The sequence below is a fragment of the Stegastes partitus genome, unplaced genomic scaffold (assembly GCF_000690725.1).
Source record: "Stegastes partitus isolate 25-593 unplaced genomic scaffold, Stegastes_partitus-1.0.2 Scaffold3628, whole genome shotgun sequence".
In the NCBI taxonomy this organism is placed as follows: domain Eukaryota; kingdom Metazoa; phylum Chordata; class Actinopteri; family Pomacentridae; genus Stegastes; species Stegastes partitus.
The window spans coordinates 159,672-179,323 of NW_007581359.1; the positions used below are offsets into that span (position 1 = coordinate 159,672).

At 40.7% G+C, this 19,652-nt stretch overlaps 1 protein-coding gene across 3 annotated transcripts in view; it reads right to left on the reverse strand.

Annotated features, from left to right (window-relative positions):
- LOC103375896 (contactin-1a-like) overlaps positions 1–19,652 on the reverse strand; it is a 71,505-nt gene that overhangs the window by 13,219 nt on the left and 38,634 nt on the right. The window contains exons 4-16 of one of the 3 annotated variants that reach the window (XM_008306191.1): positions 15,235–15,361; positions 14,237–14,415; positions 13,780–13,875; positions 11,736–11,942; positions 8,326–8,425; positions 7,392–7,573; positions 6,990–7,114; positions 6,393–6,510; positions 5,978–6,125; positions 4,931–5,058; positions 4,060–4,232; positions 3,055–3,178; positions 32–193 (exon numbers count right to left, since the gene is read on the reverse strand). In XM_008306191.1, the coding sequence (XP_008304413.1) occupies positions 32–193; positions 3,055–3,178; positions 4,060–4,232; positions 4,931–5,058; positions 5,978–6,125; positions 6,393–6,510; positions 6,990–7,114; positions 7,392–7,573; positions 8,326–8,425; positions 11,736–11,942; positions 13,780–13,875; positions 14,237–14,415; positions 15,235–15,361 (1,869 nt within the window). Of the gene's footprint in view, positions 1–31; positions 194–3,043; positions 3,179–4,059; positions 4,233–4,930; positions 5,059–5,977; positions 6,126–6,392; positions 6,511–6,989; positions 7,115–7,391; positions 7,574–8,325; positions 8,426–11,735; positions 11,943–13,779; positions 13,876–14,236; positions 14,416–15,234; positions 15,365–19,652 lie in introns of those variants that run through there. The other 2 variants (XM_008306190.1, XM_008306192.1) reach the window with 2 other exon arrangements.

Sequence of the window (19,652 nt, forward strand, 5' to 3'; positions counted from 1 at the left end):
ATTTGACTAACTAGCACGCTGGAGTTCTTACATGTTGTGGCATTCTTCCAGACATCTTTTGAGAACTGGTCCCTGTACTGGATGGTATATTTGGAGATCGGACTGTGGTTGTCTGCTCCGCGGCTCCACTGCAACGTTACACTCTTGTCAGTTTTGTTTGTCATCCGCACACCACCTGGAGCACCAGGGGGACCTGCGGTAAAGAGACGAATAACAAACTAATCTGAAGTCTTGTTTGAGGAGTGAAGAATGCAAATGTGGCTGCAGGTTTCTATAGAGAAAACGATAAAATCCCTTAGGTCTCAGTTCATATTTTCAAATTCCCACAAATGACAATTTTGACTTGTCCCTCAAATAGACAATGGATGTCCTGCTTGTTCACAAATTGCAGACAGAGAGAAGGAAGGTACATTTTTATTGAAAGAGTTTCATCCTCATGGGGAAATCCTTGGCAAAAGTCCTGAGCTGTTTAACAACTTTATACTTTAACATCAGTAGAAGAAAGACTACCCTTTGATGCATATGAAACACAGCACATCAAAGCCCTTACATTTCCTCTTTTTAGTGTCTTCTTTAAAAGACATCAGCAAAGACTGATGGATTAAGGCATTAGAGCTTAGAGCCCATTGACACATATGAACTAAAGCTTAAGCAAAGGCTTTTGAATCCAGTTTTCCTCTTGGTCCTCCTGCTCCTCTTGAGTCTTCCTTTGGAACTTAAAAATGGCTTAATAGAAAACCCAGACTATGTCAGGGTTAGCCTCCCAACCCACAGCCTCAGAAATCAGCCAGAATTTACTTTTTCCAAATCATGAATATAAGCCGAGAGAAGTAAGGCGATTAGACGGCCAAAGCTGGACAGCCCTTAAGCTTGTCCTCTTCTCAAAGGGTCAGGGGAGAAAGCATAGATGTAGAAAAAGTAGCTTTTTTTTTTTTTTAGAATTCAACGTAATTAATTAAACATTTTATACATTGTATATGCCTGCACAGGATGGGCTAGAAGAAAATGCTGGAGACGTTGAGGCCAGGGTGTCTCTGCTTCCCCTGTTGCTACTGTGACTCTGAATGAACTAAACCTTTTGAAGAATGAATGAATATATGTCTGTATAATACTGTGTTACATTGGTGACCCTTTAGCATGAAGTGTCTTTTGAATTGACAGGTACTGGTGGTAGGCATTTTGCAAAAAGACAACCAACTTTAATAAAGTTTATAAACTGACTTCCTAATTCACACTTAAGTTAACAAAGCCACATTTCAACACCATTCCAAGCAGGACAGTAATTTTACACTTTAAAAACACACACCCATCATATGAAAACAACTCTTGTCCCTATCTCAAATCCCTACTAATAACAAGCTACAGGTGCAGAGCTGTGTTTTTAGCTTGGACAATCTCCTGAAGCAGATCTGCTTCCTCATCTGCCGTGATAAATGGCTGTCTTTCATTTCTTTCTCGCTGCGCCCCAGGCTGCTGGCATTTGGCACTCCATTAGGAGCAGCCCAGGACCTGTGCTTTAGTTACACTCTGGGAAACGTCACAGTCAGCCGCTGTGCGTCCACCTGGCCATCTGTCAACACCTGCCCTGAAAGCAGCGGTGACGGCAGCACACCCAGGACACAACGGGGATCAATGGCAACCAGATCACTGCTAGAATTTCTGTGTTTGCTATCTGAAGAGACTCTTTGTCCACCAACACTGAGCCTGTTTCACGACCTGAGGAGAGGGCTGTAAGGCAAGCTCTCAGTCATGAGGAAATGGAGGGTGAAAACAAAGCCTGATGAATCATCCAGGAGCTGGAAGTACAGTAAAGAAGAGCCAGAGCACTGCAGAAATGTAGCAGTGTTTACTTTGCATGTGTTGATATCTATATGTGGTTGGGAGAACAAGCACTGCGATCAGCAGCTGTCCATATCAAAATATTGTGCTGAGAGATAGAAATCTATGACTCATCATATACTCATCACACGGCATCGCCCTTAATGCACTTATAATGAAGACAGATGGGAACTGGCACCATTCAAAACATGTCTTACTGGCACAAGCGTGGCTTGTCCCATTCAGTTTAATCTGCTACTGTGTCTACGCAACCAGAGCAACAGAACTGACAACAAACAAAAAACTTTCCTGCAAAACAATTTATTTTCCAATTTTCCTTGCCTCGCTGGACACGGCCAATTCTTTGGGGAGGAGAAATAAGATCTAATCTGCAAGATGCCAACATACAATCAAACAATGTAATGTAGAGAGAAGGCACCAGCACAGAGACTAGACTAAGTTGGTCTGACCTTTACTGGGTGGTACTGGTAGATATTCAGTATTCTCACTGTGCCTCTGTCTTATGCATGAGGACACAAGGCATTTCCTTCCACAGCTTTTTCCAGTGCTTTCTCTCTCACTTTCATTCGCATGGAGTCTCGGGGTTGACAGATTATCTGGCAAAAAAGGCTACGGTCTGGTTACGCTGGAGAGATTTACTTCTCTTCAAACATGCGCTGCAGAACATACAGTACTCGTACTATATCTCTGTTTCTTTGTCTCTGTTTCCACACACATGCACTTTCTATTAGTATATTAATGGTTAGAAAAAAAGAATTTGGGAACACTTTAATGATTAATTTAGCTGTATATGTCTGATTTTGTCTTGTGTTAAGTTTAACAAGCTCTATAGAATTAAAGCCACTAACTTACAATCTTATCTTCTCCCTGCAAAAACTGTTAACTTATTTTCTAGGCATTAAACACTGAAAAAGTTTTGGTTGGTCAGACTTAATTGACAGTACACAAATAATCCAACAATGGTAATCAGATTTGACATGAGATTAAGTAACGTTAAATGTAACCTAATCCTAATTAGTGGATCTATATGACATCAGCATTTTTCCTGCTGAGCCCCAAATACTTCAAAGCAGTGAGAAGAGCACACGCAAAAAAACACAAAATGCCAAAACCTCATGTAAAGAAACTGTAACTTTTCAGACTTTACAGATAATACAAGTTTGTGCAGTAAGCAGATTGTTTTCAGACTTTTTCAATACACGACTCATGACTCACCCCTGACGACGAGGTCGGCAGAAGCAGTAATGTTGTCAACCGGGGTCTGTGCTGTGCAGGTGTAGCGTCCAGCGTGTTTCAGCTGAGCATTCTTAATCATCAGCTTCCCATTTGAGCTTCCATTCTGCACAAAAAAACACAAGACACAACTTTTAATTCAAGCACGAGCAACGCATCATATATCATGAGGCAAAGTTCTCCTGCTGTCTGTCTGTGCAAGAAAAGGGTCATGTTTGATATTTTCTTGGTCAGCCTGAAACTCATCTAGAAACATGTAAAATTAGATATTGTTATTACTCTGGTCAACAGAGCAATCTAGGTGAACTGGACACCAGCTTTCACTCAACAGCACCTCTTTTTCTATGAAGAAATGTCAAGCTCCATACAGTGTTTGCTCCAGTCAGCACTTTCATTGTAGAAAAGCAAAAACCTCATAAAAATCCACTTAAAAAAATAAATCACTGCATTGGACTTGCAGCTAAAGATTCATACTGGCTTTGCTAATACCACACAAACAGTATTAAGTGGAACTGAACCCCATTTTTTATGAGGGGAAAATTCTCCTTGCATACAAAAATGGGGCATCATCAATCACAGTCATAATATGGTGTTTGCCTAGCAGGCGGAGTGACGAATGAGAAAAGCTAACCGCTAGCTTATGGTTAGAGCAGCACTAAGAGAAAGAGAGAGAGTAGGTCATGTCAACAATAATGGATGTTAGCGGAAATTGCCATTAAACTGATATACAGTGCACTATTCCACTCAGGGTAGGTATGTGAAATGGATTTTAGAGCCATATTCATTAAAATCCGGCCGTATTTTTCCGTTTCAGGTATTCCAATGAAAATAGTCCAGACATCAACTCGACCTCAAATGTGATTTTGACGTGGATGAGCTCCAAACTAAAGCGGACATTTTGTGGTCACACCGCGGCAATCCAAGCTAAACTTGGATTATTTATGTTCCTTTATCAACAAAAATTAATCGACCAACAGAATGTCTCACCGGGCTTCGTTCATAATGTTGGCTCTCCTTGTGTAGGTCAATGACTCGGCCGTCCAGGGACCAGATGAAGGTGATGTCTAGAGAGGAGTCATGTGATGCTGCACACTGCATCCAGGCTTTCTCTCCCACTTTAACGTCAGCGTTGGATGGTGCCAAGGTGATCTTTGTGGAGTCTGGGGAAAAACACAGGAAGATGAGGGGATTTGAGTAAAGAGAAAGAAGTCAGTGTGGCTACTGAAACCATTTAGATTATAGGAAACTGGGTTAAAAAAAGGGGAAATTACTTCTATGAAAAAGAGAGGCCATGCAGATAAACTGTTTAGTATGTGGTGTTCAGTGTGAAAAAGGAAGAAGTGTTCACTATGCACAAATGTCCAGAAGAGGGCAGAAAAGAGCTGTACATCCAACCCCACCAGCGATCAACTATAAAAAAACTGAAATGCTTGACAGCTGAGCGTGCATGTCTGAAGATAAGAAATGACAAACAGGAAAACTATCAGTTGTGTTATTTGATATTCAATTAAAGAATCTCACTTAGCACATAACTCAAGTCGCGTCTTCATTTTTCATTGAACAGTGTGAGGGATAAGCCCATGTGTCATCACAGTGGATCTAAAGCTATTCCCTCACGCCTTTGCCCTTGGGGACTGACTGACTATCAGCAGTGACTTGTATACCGTCGCTCTGCTCAGATGGCCATAATTCAACAACAGCAGACATTTGGAGGTCGGGACTGTTTGGTGGGACAGAGAGTGACAGGAATGATTGCCAGCTAAGGTTGACATCAGTCAAAGCAACACCAACTGTCCTGGAAACATCAGAGACATAAAGAGAACTATTAAATAAGTATTAGTCTTCAGCTGAAACTTGCCTGTCACCAGCAGGGAGCCCGTGCTATTGGCTTTGCCCCGGTCATTCTCTGCGAAGCAGGTGTACCTGCCTTCATCTGCTCGCGTCACATTGAGGATCTCCAGGCTTCCGTCCTCCCAGATGAACACCCTGAGGAGAAACCATAATTAATTCTTCACACACAGAGGAGAAAAAGCTTTGTGGAATGAAATATTCAGCACAATATGAAGGTCAAAAGTCCAATGTATGTTATTCCATGAATATGAAGATGATGAAAAATGATGAAAGTAGTTGGAATATCTGCTTGTTCCCTAATGGAATGGCTTTCCAAGAAAAAAGAAGTATGTGAACTTCAAACTTCTCAGCAAGAAGCCATATTAAATTGTGCTAAAGGCAAAGCAACAATGTTTGATTCATTTTTCTCCGCATATTTCATATTCATGCATGACAAACACTGTGCCAGATGCCCCATCACTGCTACGCACCCTCTCTCATACAGATAGTGGCCATTGAGAGCATTAGGATGCATATGCTGCATAGTAATTTACCTTCTGCTCCTCCTTTATGTGAGTCCCACTGTGGGGACTGGAGGGAGTGTGTTGGGTGAGGGAGGCAGTTGGGGGTCTAAGAGCTCTCAGATTAGGCTTGTTTTGCCAGTGAGGAGCACAAGGCAGGAGTTTACACACAGTCTGTCCACACTGATCTTAAGAATGAGCTTAATGTCAGCCACTGACAGACAGCAAAGCTGGGCTCAGCAGTCACTGACAAACAACAACATTAAAGACTTTCCTGGCATATATAGTAGGCTTAGGAGATCTAGAGCTTATTTAGATCCTCAAAATCAAGATACTCTATGTGTCCCCTTCAGAGCAGAATGACATTTCATTGCCAGATACTCCTCCTTGTGTAAATGTGACCCAGATGTGTCTCACAGTCACAGAAAATGGTTGGTGAATATTGTTATTAAAAACAACAAAGGAAACCTCTGCCATGACAAACCAGTCTCTGTGAATGAATGAAAATCCAGAAAATGATTACAGGAGAGCCATCTTGTTAAAAGGCTGCTCACCTGGTAGAGTTGGCGATCAGCTCAGTGTCTTTGCTCCAGGAGAAGATGGGTTTTGGGGCCGCTTTGGGACGACATTCAATCACCACCCGTCCATTTTTAGCAGCCAGCACCCTCTTCACTGGGTTGTGTTCAAACGTGGGCGCACAGGCTGTGCAGCGACAGTATAGAACATTCATCACAAACTTAGTGGAATATGTATTAACTGCAGGAATGCATACATTCATGACACATTCATGACTGAAGCCAATTTTTGAAAACATTCTAAATTTACATTTATTCCAGCGATGTAAACATTGGCTTTCTCTTCTAAACACACTCCATATGTCCTGATAAGCTCCAATTAGTCAGCCTGAAACATGACCCTTAAATCTGACACAGCCATTTGTGCTGCGACTAAAGCCAAAGTGTGACTCACCGTACACACGCAGCTCTGCATTGGCGTAAATGACTCCGTGGTGATTTTCTGCTATGCACTGATACATCCCTGAATCATCAAACGTCAATCTGCTGAACCTCATCTCTTTCCTGTCAACCTGTGGAAAATAACAGGAGTATCATTTCACTTTTCACAATTTTCATGCAGTTGAAATTTTATTACACAGCAAAAGGCCAAAATTAAACTGTTGATTGTTGACATCCATAGTAGTACGGGTGACAACTAGTTCATTTAACTGGGAGAGATTTTCATTCATGCATAATGATACATCCAACATCCTCCCCCACTTTGCTGTCATGAGCTGCTGCTCCCTTGGGTATTTTCAGGCCTGATGACAGTTGTCTCTATGGAGCATTGCACAACACATGCTGGCAACTGCTCAATAACAACAGGTACTTTCTCCTGACACAAAATGTACTCACAGTGCCAGCTTCCTCTCACTGCTACGCTACTGTAACAACCTTTGGATACATACTGAACAGATATGAGACCTTTCAAAAGAACTCGTAGTATTTAACAGCTACAGCTAAATTGCTCAGTTACAGGACAATAAAGAGTTATGAGTTGAAATATTACCGGTTTTCCATTTTTCAACCAGCGGATGTGTGGTTTCGGTTTGCCGCTGGCTGTGCAGGACATAGTGTAGTCGCTATTGAGGTCTTTCTCTGTGCTGCTGATGTGCTCCTCCCATTCAGGAAAAGCTGCAAATGCGGAGTCACAGAAACATCTAAGAAAAGTACAAAGCTGCTAAATGATATCAAGGGTGACACACGAAGCTTCAAAGTAGGTATTAGACTTACCCTAACTGGTGCTAATGTACCAACATGCACTAATGATACCAAGAGGTTTGTGAATTCCTAACAGAGAATTAATACGACTGATGAAGATGTTGGAAGACTTGCATTTCATGCATGTGTGTAGTCACTGCAATATGTTTTAAGACAAGAAGGCTGACACGAAATTCAAAATAACTGTTACCTTCCACAGATACACGTGCACTGTGGTAATCCTTTCCTCTCGAGTTCATTGCCTCGCACTTATAGGTGCCGCCGTCTTCAAATTGCACATTGTACAGATGCAGTTGAGCTCCTGCCATCCGCACCTCGTGATTGGGTGGCAGCTGTCCGTCTACCTTCTTCCAGCGAATCTCGGGGACAGGGCTAAGAAAAATAATACAAAAGCCAGACTTCAACTTGAAATGCATATGCATCACTGCATCATCATTCTTAATCATGCTTTTCAAATGTAGCGGAAATCAACAGCAGCAGTCATCTGCACAATAATGGAGGCAATACAGAACTTCAGATTCTTTTATACGCTTTCATTCGGAGTCAACATCATAAACAGCATTCTACAGACCTTTGAAGTTATGTGAGAATTCATAGTGTATGATATAATGCCAGCAATTATTCTTCTTGTTATGACATTCCGGGTTCTTTTTCTGGCAGAAATAAGTCAGTGTTGTGCATTCAGTGTTCATCGTTTAGCGGTCGTACAAGAGTTCCCGTCAGATAATCTTAGAGTTCATATCAGGTCATATCTGGTAGTCAGTGTGAATAACATAACTCAGCCATTCAGTTCTGTTTACAACATATTTCCCATATTGCCCTCACTCATTGAGCTCAGTGTAAAGGCAATGAATGGAAGAGTTATCAAGCAGTCTAAGCCACAGCAAATTTAACTTTAATACATTCATTAAGTGTGAGCGCATAAGCTATATTGAGACTGATAAAATGTCACGCGATTTTTGTATTGACTGAGCAGAAAAGCCTCTGAAACTTATATTGATTTAAATTCTGCTTTATGACCCATTTTAGAAGATTCACTGGCTGACATGAGATTTTCATTAAAACCTTTCAGGAGTAAGAACAGTGCACTTTAGCAAACAGAGTTGACCAATTCTTACACTTACTTTCCCAAAGCGAAACACTCCAAGGTGATATTCTGCCCCACCAAAGCAGTGGTGTCTGGGAACTTGACTTTGAGGTCAGCAGGGTATTTCCTGATGGGACCTAAATGGAAGAACAACAGATTATAAATTAGCTGTTAAAGTCACTTCAAGCAGCTGAAACAAAAAACAGTTAATGGGTCATTTTGTGTTCTCCTTAACCAGCTTTATCCATATTTTGAGGTTTCCTTCCTCCTCTTCTAGGTGGGCAAACCACACAATACGCCTATTCAAGCCAGATGCCATACTACTATATGCATACTAGTGCTCTGGTTTTCATCCTGGTTTTGATCATATTCAGGACATGAAGTTTACATAGAAAATAAGAGCACAGGTCTGCTCCTATGAGGATCTCTTATACAATTCTCATAGTTGTGTGTTTGTTGGATTAACCCAGTTGACTGTAGTAGTCAACAATGGTTGACAACAAGGCAATGGTGGGCCAACAGGGCCAGCAAGGCCTTCTCTGCTGGTCTAAACTCTATCACGATCACTAACAAATATTGGCCCATTCATCTTTTTATATTCTTCCCAACAGACTATTTTCCTTATTTCATAGTGTGTCTCTGGGCTGTGGCGCTTCCAGCAGCGTATGTTTATATTAGAGCTTTTATCCAATCACATTTCAGCCATCATGTGTTGCCAGGGTCAAAGAAATCTGACCTGAGGCCTTCAGGATCAAAAGTGCAGCTTAAAATACATCGCAATGAAACTGTTACTTTAACCAATCAGACTTCAAGTTGCTGATCTACCATCTAGCAGGCCTACGATAACGTCAGCTTTTTAATGTCCTCTGATTGAACGGATAGAGAGCCTAGCCAAAGTTAGCTATTCCTATCTGTAGCGACAGGGTTGGATTTTGTGTTCAAATCCCATGTTTTGGTGAGTAAAATGAATTATATTTACATTTATAGAAATATTCATCATTTTATGGGGTTGACATTGATGCTCCTGCTAGACGTGAGGTATATGGTGCAGCTTACTGTATCATCTTCCTTTATCCTTTTCCATCTCTGATTTTTAAATTTATCTGAAAATTCTTTTCCAAATGGAGCCTCAGGGTGCTTCACTGTCAGGACTATGCATTCACTACAGAGCTCTGGTGTTATCAGCTCAATATATAACCATGTTCATGCAGTTATGCTGGCTGATAATCCCAGGTGCATGGGTGTATTCACTTCTGTTGCACTTGCAATGAGTTTCTACTTCAGAGCCTGAACTTTCAATATGGTCCCTATAAAATATTTGTGTTTGTTCACAGGAGGAAATATTCTCTACATCAGCTTAGAAATAGTGCAATTATCCAGAGGTGATTCAATATGAAATAATTTAAGTGACTTTGCACCAGTGTGTGCTCACTTCTGTTCTATCCTGTAAAAGTGTGGTACAAACTATACTAGATGTGACCTCATAGTAGTGGTCTGTAATAAAACCCTACTAGTGTAATGTTGCATTAACAGTATGTGGTGTATTTTATGTATAAATTACTATCTATTGTGTTGTCAACACGAAGGTTTGGGGAAATTATGTAGCTTTGCACAGCTTTGTCATTTTATTGGGATGCCCGATGTGATGTATATAGTGCAGCTGTGGCTGCAGTGAAAGGAGACTTGCTGAATTGTTTTTATTGGGTTTCTTGCTTTAGTAATAGCATTCATTCTCGCTACATGAGATACCTGTCTGTGATGCAACAACCTGCTATTCTGCCTTTCTGTGTAATACTGATGGTTTCTATAGTTTTCTATAGCGTCATAATGACGGTACGAAGACGTTGTTTGATTCAGGTAGGACGCCACTGAGGGCCGAGGTGTAAAATGCACGTCCTGCCACTAAGTGATGTAGTCTGAGTGGAAAAGTTCAATGATTTAAAAATCCAGCTTGTAAACTTGATGTTTGGGTGTGCCATAGTGCAGATTTTGCAGTACATGGTACAGATCCAGATGTGTCTTTAATTTCTGAAAATGTTCCACATATGACACATGGACATTTCTGTACAAACTCAGTTACCTAAATTAAGCTCCTTTGCAATAACATTCAAAGCTTAAATGTCTATTTTTTTTATCATCTGAGCAGCAGTAAGACAGAAAGCAGATGTTAGGAGCATTTCATACAGTTTCTGCTCCACCTGTCTACATCACAGACACTGAAACCTGGAGAAAGTCTTAACATGTCAAAGTAGTGAGATTGGAGTATTAGAAGAAGCATATCTAGGTTTCTGTGATAAAGGTTTAATCAGGTCTCTAAAATATTTATAAGTTTAAGCCCGTAACCAGGATACTGCAACTTAAATATATCCATGTAAATGCAAGCAATTTACTAATGTATATTACATACAGAAGGCATTTATAAAACCTTTTCAAAATGCAAATGTATTTATTCTGCCTCACACACAAAGACTTAAAACTAGATGGAGTTAAATGCAGGTCACATCATACCCAGAAGACATCACATAACACACGTATGCATGAGCGAGCCCAAACAAACCGTTCAGCTCCGTTCCTTTCCTCTTTGGTGGAACAAAACATCCTAGTTTGTGTTCTAACTGCTATTCAAGACATATTTGCCACAGGTGAAATAGGCTTAAAGTTAGATGACGATGAAAGTAAACATCTGCAGGATTCTGGGAAATCCCCTTAGGAAAACCTTAACGTCGCTGTGTTTTGTATTTGGACCGCTTATTCAGGCTCCACAAATACACAGTGCCTTGTTAAACAAGTACATTTTTTCTTGTTCTTCATTTCTGGCACTGTTTGTATTTTCTGCACATTCTTTATAGCCAGCTGGCTCCGTCTCAAAACAAGCCATTGTGTGTCAGTATACCTCTGAGCCAATGTAGTCCTGTAAATTTAGATTACGAAGTCAATAACAGCGACATGACCTTATCACATTTAAAACAAGCACTACTGGGATGAAACACTGCGTTTCAGCAGCGACAGGGGGAAAAAATCAATGCGGTATTTTGGAGCAACTAGGCAGAGTCACTTCCTATCTTCAAGCATCTCTTTAAGAAACACTTGAGGTCCTGCTCTATTCTCACACCTCATTTCATTGGCAAAAGAAGCACCAGCTGGATACAATTTTCAGCAATTTGTAGCTATTACAGAGACACATATTTAATCTCTCTGTTGTATTTCTCTATTCTACTGACCTAATTGCAGTGCACTGCAAGCATTACTGTAGCCCAAGTATTATACTGTGATCAATCTGTTATAAGATAATTAAACCAACTTAATTTTGACTGGTGCTTTCATGTGGGTCAAGAAACCAGAGTCAGGCTTCACTCATGCAGGAAACCTAACCCGCTGCTTTAGGGCAACAGTCACAGTAAGAAGCAAGCAAATGGAAAGACAGTGGATAGAATGTAAGATACTTACGTTCAGCCAAAGGCTCGAGGGGGATGTAGTTGGAAAAAACGCTCTTGGAAATCGATGGGCTGGATGCAATGCAGGAGTAGTTGCCTTTGTCGGAGGAGTCCACCTTAGAGATATAGAGGTTGCCCGTCAACTGGGAGATGAAACGCCGCTTGTCCAGTGGGATGAAGGTGGGGAATTCGTTGAGGATCCATCGGAATGACAGCTCGGCTGCACAGAAAGAGACATGGCACAACGCCACCTGTCAATCAAGGGTCTGGACACACAGCAATGGCTTTGGAAACAGCCGAGGGGACTGGACGTGGAGATGGCTCACTTTGAATAATCTAAATATGTGCACAACAAAAATAGCACAATTCTTTGGTGCTGAGAGGATTTACAATTCAAGTATCCATTGACCTTGCAGATGAAATCTTACATTTCTTTCAGCTGAGAGGCATAATAGAGGGATACTGTAAGAACACTGGCTTGTTGGTGCAATTATGATGCTGTGGAGAGAGAGTTAACAATGCTTTCAGTCTGGATGGATGGAGACAAATTTGCATCAGTATGAATATTAAAAGTGTGTATTGGGTGCTTAAATATCAACAGTGTGAATGGTAAGAAGAAAAAGGTTTTGTTTATTCATGTCGACAGCTTAGGAAATTAAAATTTAGGAGAAATATTTAAACCAGGCTGCATATATATCAGTCCTAGAGGGAAAAGCAAAGGTTATTGGAATGACATTCTAGTGTGAATTAAGTATGAGACTGATCAAAACATTTCTTTTCATTTCTTTTTTTAAATCAGGAATGGAGTAGAAGTTACATTTCTGTTCATCAGTTTCATTAAAACAACCATGTGGATATGTTCATAAAAATACTCCCCGTACAGTGAGTATGAAAAATGTTCAGTCTTTAGTCCATCTGACTTACCAAAGACCAGAACAGAATGGGGTACAACAAAGCAAGTTTGACATAGCCAGGCTTTCTTTGTGTAAGCTGGCTCGACTTAACCTAAAACCCCAGTCAGAGATAATGAGTATCACACCGGTGGACATGAGCCTTCTGTGTTACTTATGAGGCTCTGAGTGCACTTCCATAAAAGGAAGCATTTGACACGTCATTTGGTTCTTATTCATCTTCTATAAAAGGACCAATGTGTCAAGAGGAACATATTTTTATACCAGAGAGCTATGAGGAATATTACATTCCTTCAAAAACTTCAACAGAGGGATGCTTCTTGAAAATAGTTCATCGTGTAAGTTCATATATTTCTTTTGCCACTCAGTGCACTGCCAGTGCGGCCGCCTATTGGAGGTCTTAGTCTGAAAACTTAGTACATTTAAACATTACACCAAAGAAGTGCATTTAGGTCGGAAACTGTCAAATGATCAAGGATACACTGAAATCTATCTTTTCACCAAATCCCAGTGATATTAGTGTCACTGATAAATATTCTCTGTAATAAATACCAGCAGACAAATCAGTTTTCTAATCTGTGTTCTATCAACTACAAAATCAGCAGTGTGAAATTGAATTGGTAGCAATTTAGGACTGAACCTAAATACATATTTATGCATTTTCTGTCACCAACTGAATGCATGTAAGTTTCCATAGCAACATGACTCATCCAGTTGGCCTGCTGTAGCTGCACAGCTTTATACGGTGGGATAACTAACATACCCCTCAACGGCTTTGCAGGTATAGCGCATTCCCTCAGCTGAGAATCTGTATCACTCATAACCAATATAATCAGGAAAAGCTATGGAGAAAGTGTCACACTAATTACAGCAATTTTAAATCCTAAACTCTGGAAAGAACCTTCTCTGGAGCAAGTTAGCTGTGCAAGTTACCATGGGGATCTTGTCAAGATAAAAGAAAGCCACCCCATGACACCTCACTAACTCATCACTAACTCATTTTTAGTACCACTGGTGCCGTCAGGAATCAAAGCACACTAGTGTGCCTCTGTTCCATCTCTCCAGTTCAGTTCCATCAATCAGATGAATAAATATAATTTTGTAAGTTCGCTTCAGCAGAAGCTGACCAGCTATCACATGCTGTACCTGGATAATGTGGTGGGGGAGCACAGAGCAGCACTGCCCCTTGTCCTTCCTTGACATACACCGACGACCTCTCCTCCGATGAGAAAAGATCAAGGTCTAGGAGATTAAAAGGCAAAAAATGTATTTCACTGTCAGAGATTTATGTTTAAGAATCTCACACAACTAAGTTCCATTAAAAAAAAAAATACATTAAAGGTGTAAATGTTCTATACAGTTCAACAACTGCTCTTGAACTGAGCTGTAGTTTTTAATAGAAAAGCACATTAGCCACACTGTCATCATGAAGTTAGACCATTCACAAATTGCACTTTCCACACCACTTATGATTTGTCCCAGCAGCCCTTGCAATTTCAGCGTGCATAATATGCATGAAAGTACAGCTCCAGGGCAGTTCTGTTAAATCTGGATGGTATTGTGCACCCAAGCATAAATGGGGATATACATCTGGACCACTTACATCCGAACTGGACAGAGGCCTCTCGGCTAACGACCGTGCCGTACATGTTGGTAGCCAAACACGAGTATTTTCCTACATGTTGGTTTTTATTGGGGTTGCTGATCACTAAGCTGCCACCTACTAAACTGTAGTGACTGCCCTCTTCCTTCAGGTCAATTTCCATGTCGTTCAGCATCCACCTGCAAGGAAAGCAGTCGGTGTCAGTACATTTTTAAAAAGCTGTCAGTGTCAAGTATGATGTGCAGGTATATGAATACTTGACAAATAATTTAATTTAAATGCAGCCTCACAAACTGGATTTGTCAGCTAAGTTGTTTTGAAGATATTTCAGGTCTTTACAGTCACTGTTCTACTTTAAGTATTTACCAAGGCAAACTAAGGGCTGTTCTATATAAAAACAATGAACAATTTCATGTTTTGAAAGGCATCACAGACTGTACTACAGATGAACCCTCTTAAACTCTCTATACCAGCTATGGTCAAAGCTAATTCCTTCCCCTCTGACATCTAATTCTGGGCTCTCTGACAGTGAAAACGACGTACTGGATGCAGAGCCATATAATTTACATATATTTACATCTAAATTGAAATGGATAATGTAAAATGCTTTAAAATTTGAGCTGCAAAATGAGGTGCAGACACAATTCCAGCGTTGTTTGTGCTACAGCTGTGGGAACGTCTTATTTGTTATTAGGATTCTTCTGGCTTCTCGTATTTTGGAATTTAATTTATTGCTAGAATGAAGAAAAAACAAACATGGGCTGTGAATAAATTAGTTGTGCACGTTGTCTGAAAACAGTAACATTTGTATGGGGATGGCTTCAAACGATGATCGCACACACACATAGTGAACCTTGGAGGAGAATCAGATAAACATCCTCGTGGCCTTGCCATTTGAGGGCAGACCATAAAACAGTCTGAATAGTGTGAGAGGTGGGAGGTGCACAAAATGCACAGCATGTAGTAATGACACTGGGTTTATGGGGGACATATGTTACTTGTAGGTGGCAGGTGGATTGGCTCTAGTCCGGCAGTTCATGGTAATTTTGGCCTCGGGTGACTCCTCGGGGTAGATAGTATCCACCGGCTGCTCCTCAAACACTGGTCCGAAACCTGTGGCTTCATCTGCTGGCAACAAACAAACAATATCAGGGTAAATAACAACAAGCTGGGTCAGATGTACAAACAGGTAATATCAAGTTGTTGAAGCTCAGCATCTGTCTGTCAGTTCTGGGGCGGTTTCATCAAAAACCAGACAGCTGGGTTCAGAAGTAACACTTGAGTGTGAGATTGCCCGTGTGAGGAGCTGTCTTTAAATATTTCAGCCTGGTTTGTGCATCTAACAGACACACACACACACACACCTCTAATGCTTAGTAGCTGGTTTTAGATAAATCCCGGCTGTAGCTGTAACTAATCTAATTCTTGAATCCACACAAACTCCCTTTCAGGCACTGATGCAGAGTAATAAGCCCCTGCTTTATTCCAAATCACAATATCACACTAATTATGGCTGAGATGTGCTCACTCAGGTGCCAAACCAGAGTGACGCATTCATCGGTTACTAGTGGATATGATATTGTTACAAGCTAATACAAATCCTGGAAGTGGAAATGCCAACTTGACTTAGCATAATCCAAACCTTTTTCATACCGCATGTGCCATCCTTACAAGCGGTTGCACCGGAAATCTCAGGCAGAAGAGCCTTCCTTGATGAAAATGCCTTTCTTGGTTCAATCTGCCTTTAACACCGATGACACTCACATGCAATTAGCCCCAATTACTCATTAAAACAGACAGACATCACGAGTAGCAGCATGAATAAGACATAAACACAATGCTGGGCTATGAATAAGCAATGAGTCAAAATGTTCCCAAACGCTGATTATTCTCTCAGATCAAGAGTGTGTGTAGGTGACTGCAGGAATACAAATGCGAGGCGTACGAGCGCGCGCACATGTGTGTTATTCCCCTGCGTCTCTGACTTCTAAGAGAGCACAGCTGACACCTCAATGGGGAGAAGCTCGCTCTTTCAGACAGTAATATCCTGCTCCTCTTCGATCCTTCTAACCAGGCCAGTGCTTAGGATTCACTCACTCTGAAAATGTCATATTGACAGACTGAGAAACCTTTAGAAACCTGAACAAAAGATGCTTATTTTTATAATATCCTGCCACCTGAAACATCACTCTCACTACTATTTACTACCACAAAAGCAGTGAGATAAATTTGATCCTATAATATGCAATAAAGGTAGAATCATATACATTCCGGCAGTCAAACGAGTGCTTGATATTTATGTGCAGCCATTTCCAAAACAGACTTTGTGGTTTAACACCAGTGAACTAGATGTAAATTTTCTGCTGCCTCTGCTGTCAGGAACTCAAGGAATTAAACATCTTGTAATCCTAACCAGTATGAAGACAGACTTATAGCCATATTAGCAAGTTAGCTGAACCCTGTACAGCCAACCAGGAGGCAGCAATTAAGATGTTAGGAGACAGGATCAACTCCCACTCACACACTTCAGCAGCCAACCGTGTGCGAGTGCTTGACATTGATGCAAATCCCAAGGACTCTGAATTAGTGTTGGCTGAAAAAGAAATTAAACATACTATAAATGGGCCATTGTTGGGCTGAGGGGAGGCAAATTAAGTGAGAATCTATGTTCTGGGAACAAGGGAGAAAGGAAAAAAGAACAAAGGAAAAAAAACAAGGGGATTTGAGAGAAATCGACTCAGAGAGATGAGTAGAGTAAAGGGAATACAGTGACCTTCTTCTGCTGTTGGACTTAAGTTGTACGGCGAGAGTGTCAGATAAAGGCTTTACATGTAAAAATGAAATATAAATGTGGGATGGGCTGGTGGAGGAGAGTCATGAGGAGAGGGAGGCTGCGGTGCAGTGCTGAAATAGCAGTTGGAGTCTAACTCGCAGAGATGAGCACTGGTGCCATGCCTATCCTCTCCCTGTAATGTGGGATGTGACAGATGGTGGAGGGGGGTGTTAAAGCAGGCCACATAAGGCCCACTGCCTGGAGACACTCACAGGCCTCTTACATTCTCTCTGCCTTGTTTCAATTTCTCTGTCTGTCTCTAACTCACCCCGGCTTCCTCTGTCCTTCCTCCATCTCTAACCTACATCCTACTGTCACGCTCTGCTCCTCTCTTTTTCACCTTTCCCTGAATTCCATTCACAACTACTTCCCTTATAAGATTTCTTAACTCTGTAGTTTGTGGTGTTCAGTTCACTTTTCAACACAAACATGTCAGTAACTATTGAACAGTTGGGGTTAAAACACGATCCTTTCACAAAATGCTTGAAGCATCTCCTTGATTTTAGGTTCCACCCCATCTACTATATGATTGGTTGAACAGGTGCAACAGTAAAGTAGTAAAATAAATGGCAAAAAAACATGTTGAGTAGAATCCTATCTGTGATATGTCTTAAACAAATATAATCCTGAAGAAAATATGATTCCCTCAAAATGGAATTAGTTGTATAGGGACCACGCTTTCAGAAGAAAGAGCTGCTTCAGAATGCATTTTAATGACTCTAATGATCCCTTAATTCTTCATCTATGACCATCCAGGTCAAAATTCACCACCAGCACTTTATGACCAAATACCTGCAAAACTGATGAGAGCCCCGTCAAATTCAGATGCATTTTGTGTTTAGTGCTAACGAGGTAATGGCAGCATGCTAAATGCAAAATAAAGATAGACAGTCAATGTTCAATATTACACCATTACAGCAGCATGTTAGCACACTGACATTAGTATTTAGCGCAAAGCATCACTGAAGTACATCTTCTCAGACATGGAAGCATGGTTGTAGACTCGAATCTTGTTCTCTCGTAACCTCTCGCTCTCACTCGTCTTGGGTATTCTCTCATAAACCCTTTTCACCCTTATTCCAAACATGTCGGGTATGATTTGTCCAAAACACACCAAATCTCTTTCTGAAGCTCTAACACTACCTGTGTCTTTCAGTCTCCCTATTATTCTCTTTCCTAATCTGCAAGGGTCTCAGGTTCTCTTCTTCTCCCTGCATCAAATCCTTTCCCTGTTTCCGATTTTGGCACAACTTGACTGTGGATGCGCTGAGTTGCCCTGCTCCACAGGCAAGTCATTATTTGCACAATAGTCAATTGAGAGATCCCGCATACATAAAAGACAAAGAAGGAACGATGGACAGTCACTTTCGGGAAAGGCCACATCTGTGCAAAAGGGGAAAAACACACACACACACACAAGTACATAGACACAATCTAGTCAGAAGCTTTCTGTCTCCAGGGCCTTTCTGGAAGTCATCATCCGCTGGACAGACTTCATTATCAAACACAGACAGTCCTATTCAGTTCAACAGCAAGTAAATTTAGACTCTAATTTGATTTTGAAATACCACAGCCTGTTATTTTAGGAGCCTGTTATCTACCCCAGCATTGGTTACTAATGAGGCATCCATTATTCAGGGAGGTTTAGGTTTAATTTTAGGTGCATGACAATGACTCACTGCCATGAAATGAATACTAGTAAACACAAAACTGTAATATTTCCTCTTAGTTGTTTCTTCACGTTAAATGAATTTCTTTTAAATTTTCCAGCTGCTCGCAGCTCCCATCCTGCAAAAACAACATATTCTATCTATGATTGTTTCACGTCTAAATCGTCTCATAATTACTCAAAATCCCAGAAGAACTGAACCCTCTGAAGAATTTAACTGTCCTCGCAGTGATGTTTTACGGCGACATCTGCAGCACGGTTTGTTTGCATGACCAAGAGACTGTCCAAGTGGGACAGATAACATATTGTATCCTTGAGGCACCAAAAGCATAGTCTAGCAATAATTGCCCACAAGCCCCTGAGCCATATAACGAGGCATGGTGGCAAACCAAAATGTCCCTGGAGTTAAAAAAAAAAAATCTACTTTTTTAATTTGATGTGTTAAATAAATATTTAATTACTCTGCTTCACTGCAGGCTCAAGTTATTTGCGGCAATATGGACAATGTCAGTCAGTGTACGCTCGACGTGGTGCCAACTGTGTTATTATGACTGCTGTCGAAAAGAATTGCCTCAAATTACAGATGCAACTGACTCGAGCTATTCAAACAAGATATTTAACTTTAAATTTGCATTTCCAGAGGCCATTATGGATATTATTCTGAAAATCTGTTTGCTACAGTCGTCCTCAAATTTATTCATACTCTCCCATTAAAGAAGGAAGAAAAACAGCTGTCACTGAAACAAGTTGAAATTGACAAAAGTAATAATAAATAAAAATTGAATGAATTTTTCTTTTTTGATTTTTGCCCACTGCTCATCAGCAAAGTGCTCTAATTTGTCCAGGACAGTTATGTTTTTTATTATCATTCTTTTCAACTACAATTCAAAAGCAATGTCTTGTTTCACTAAATT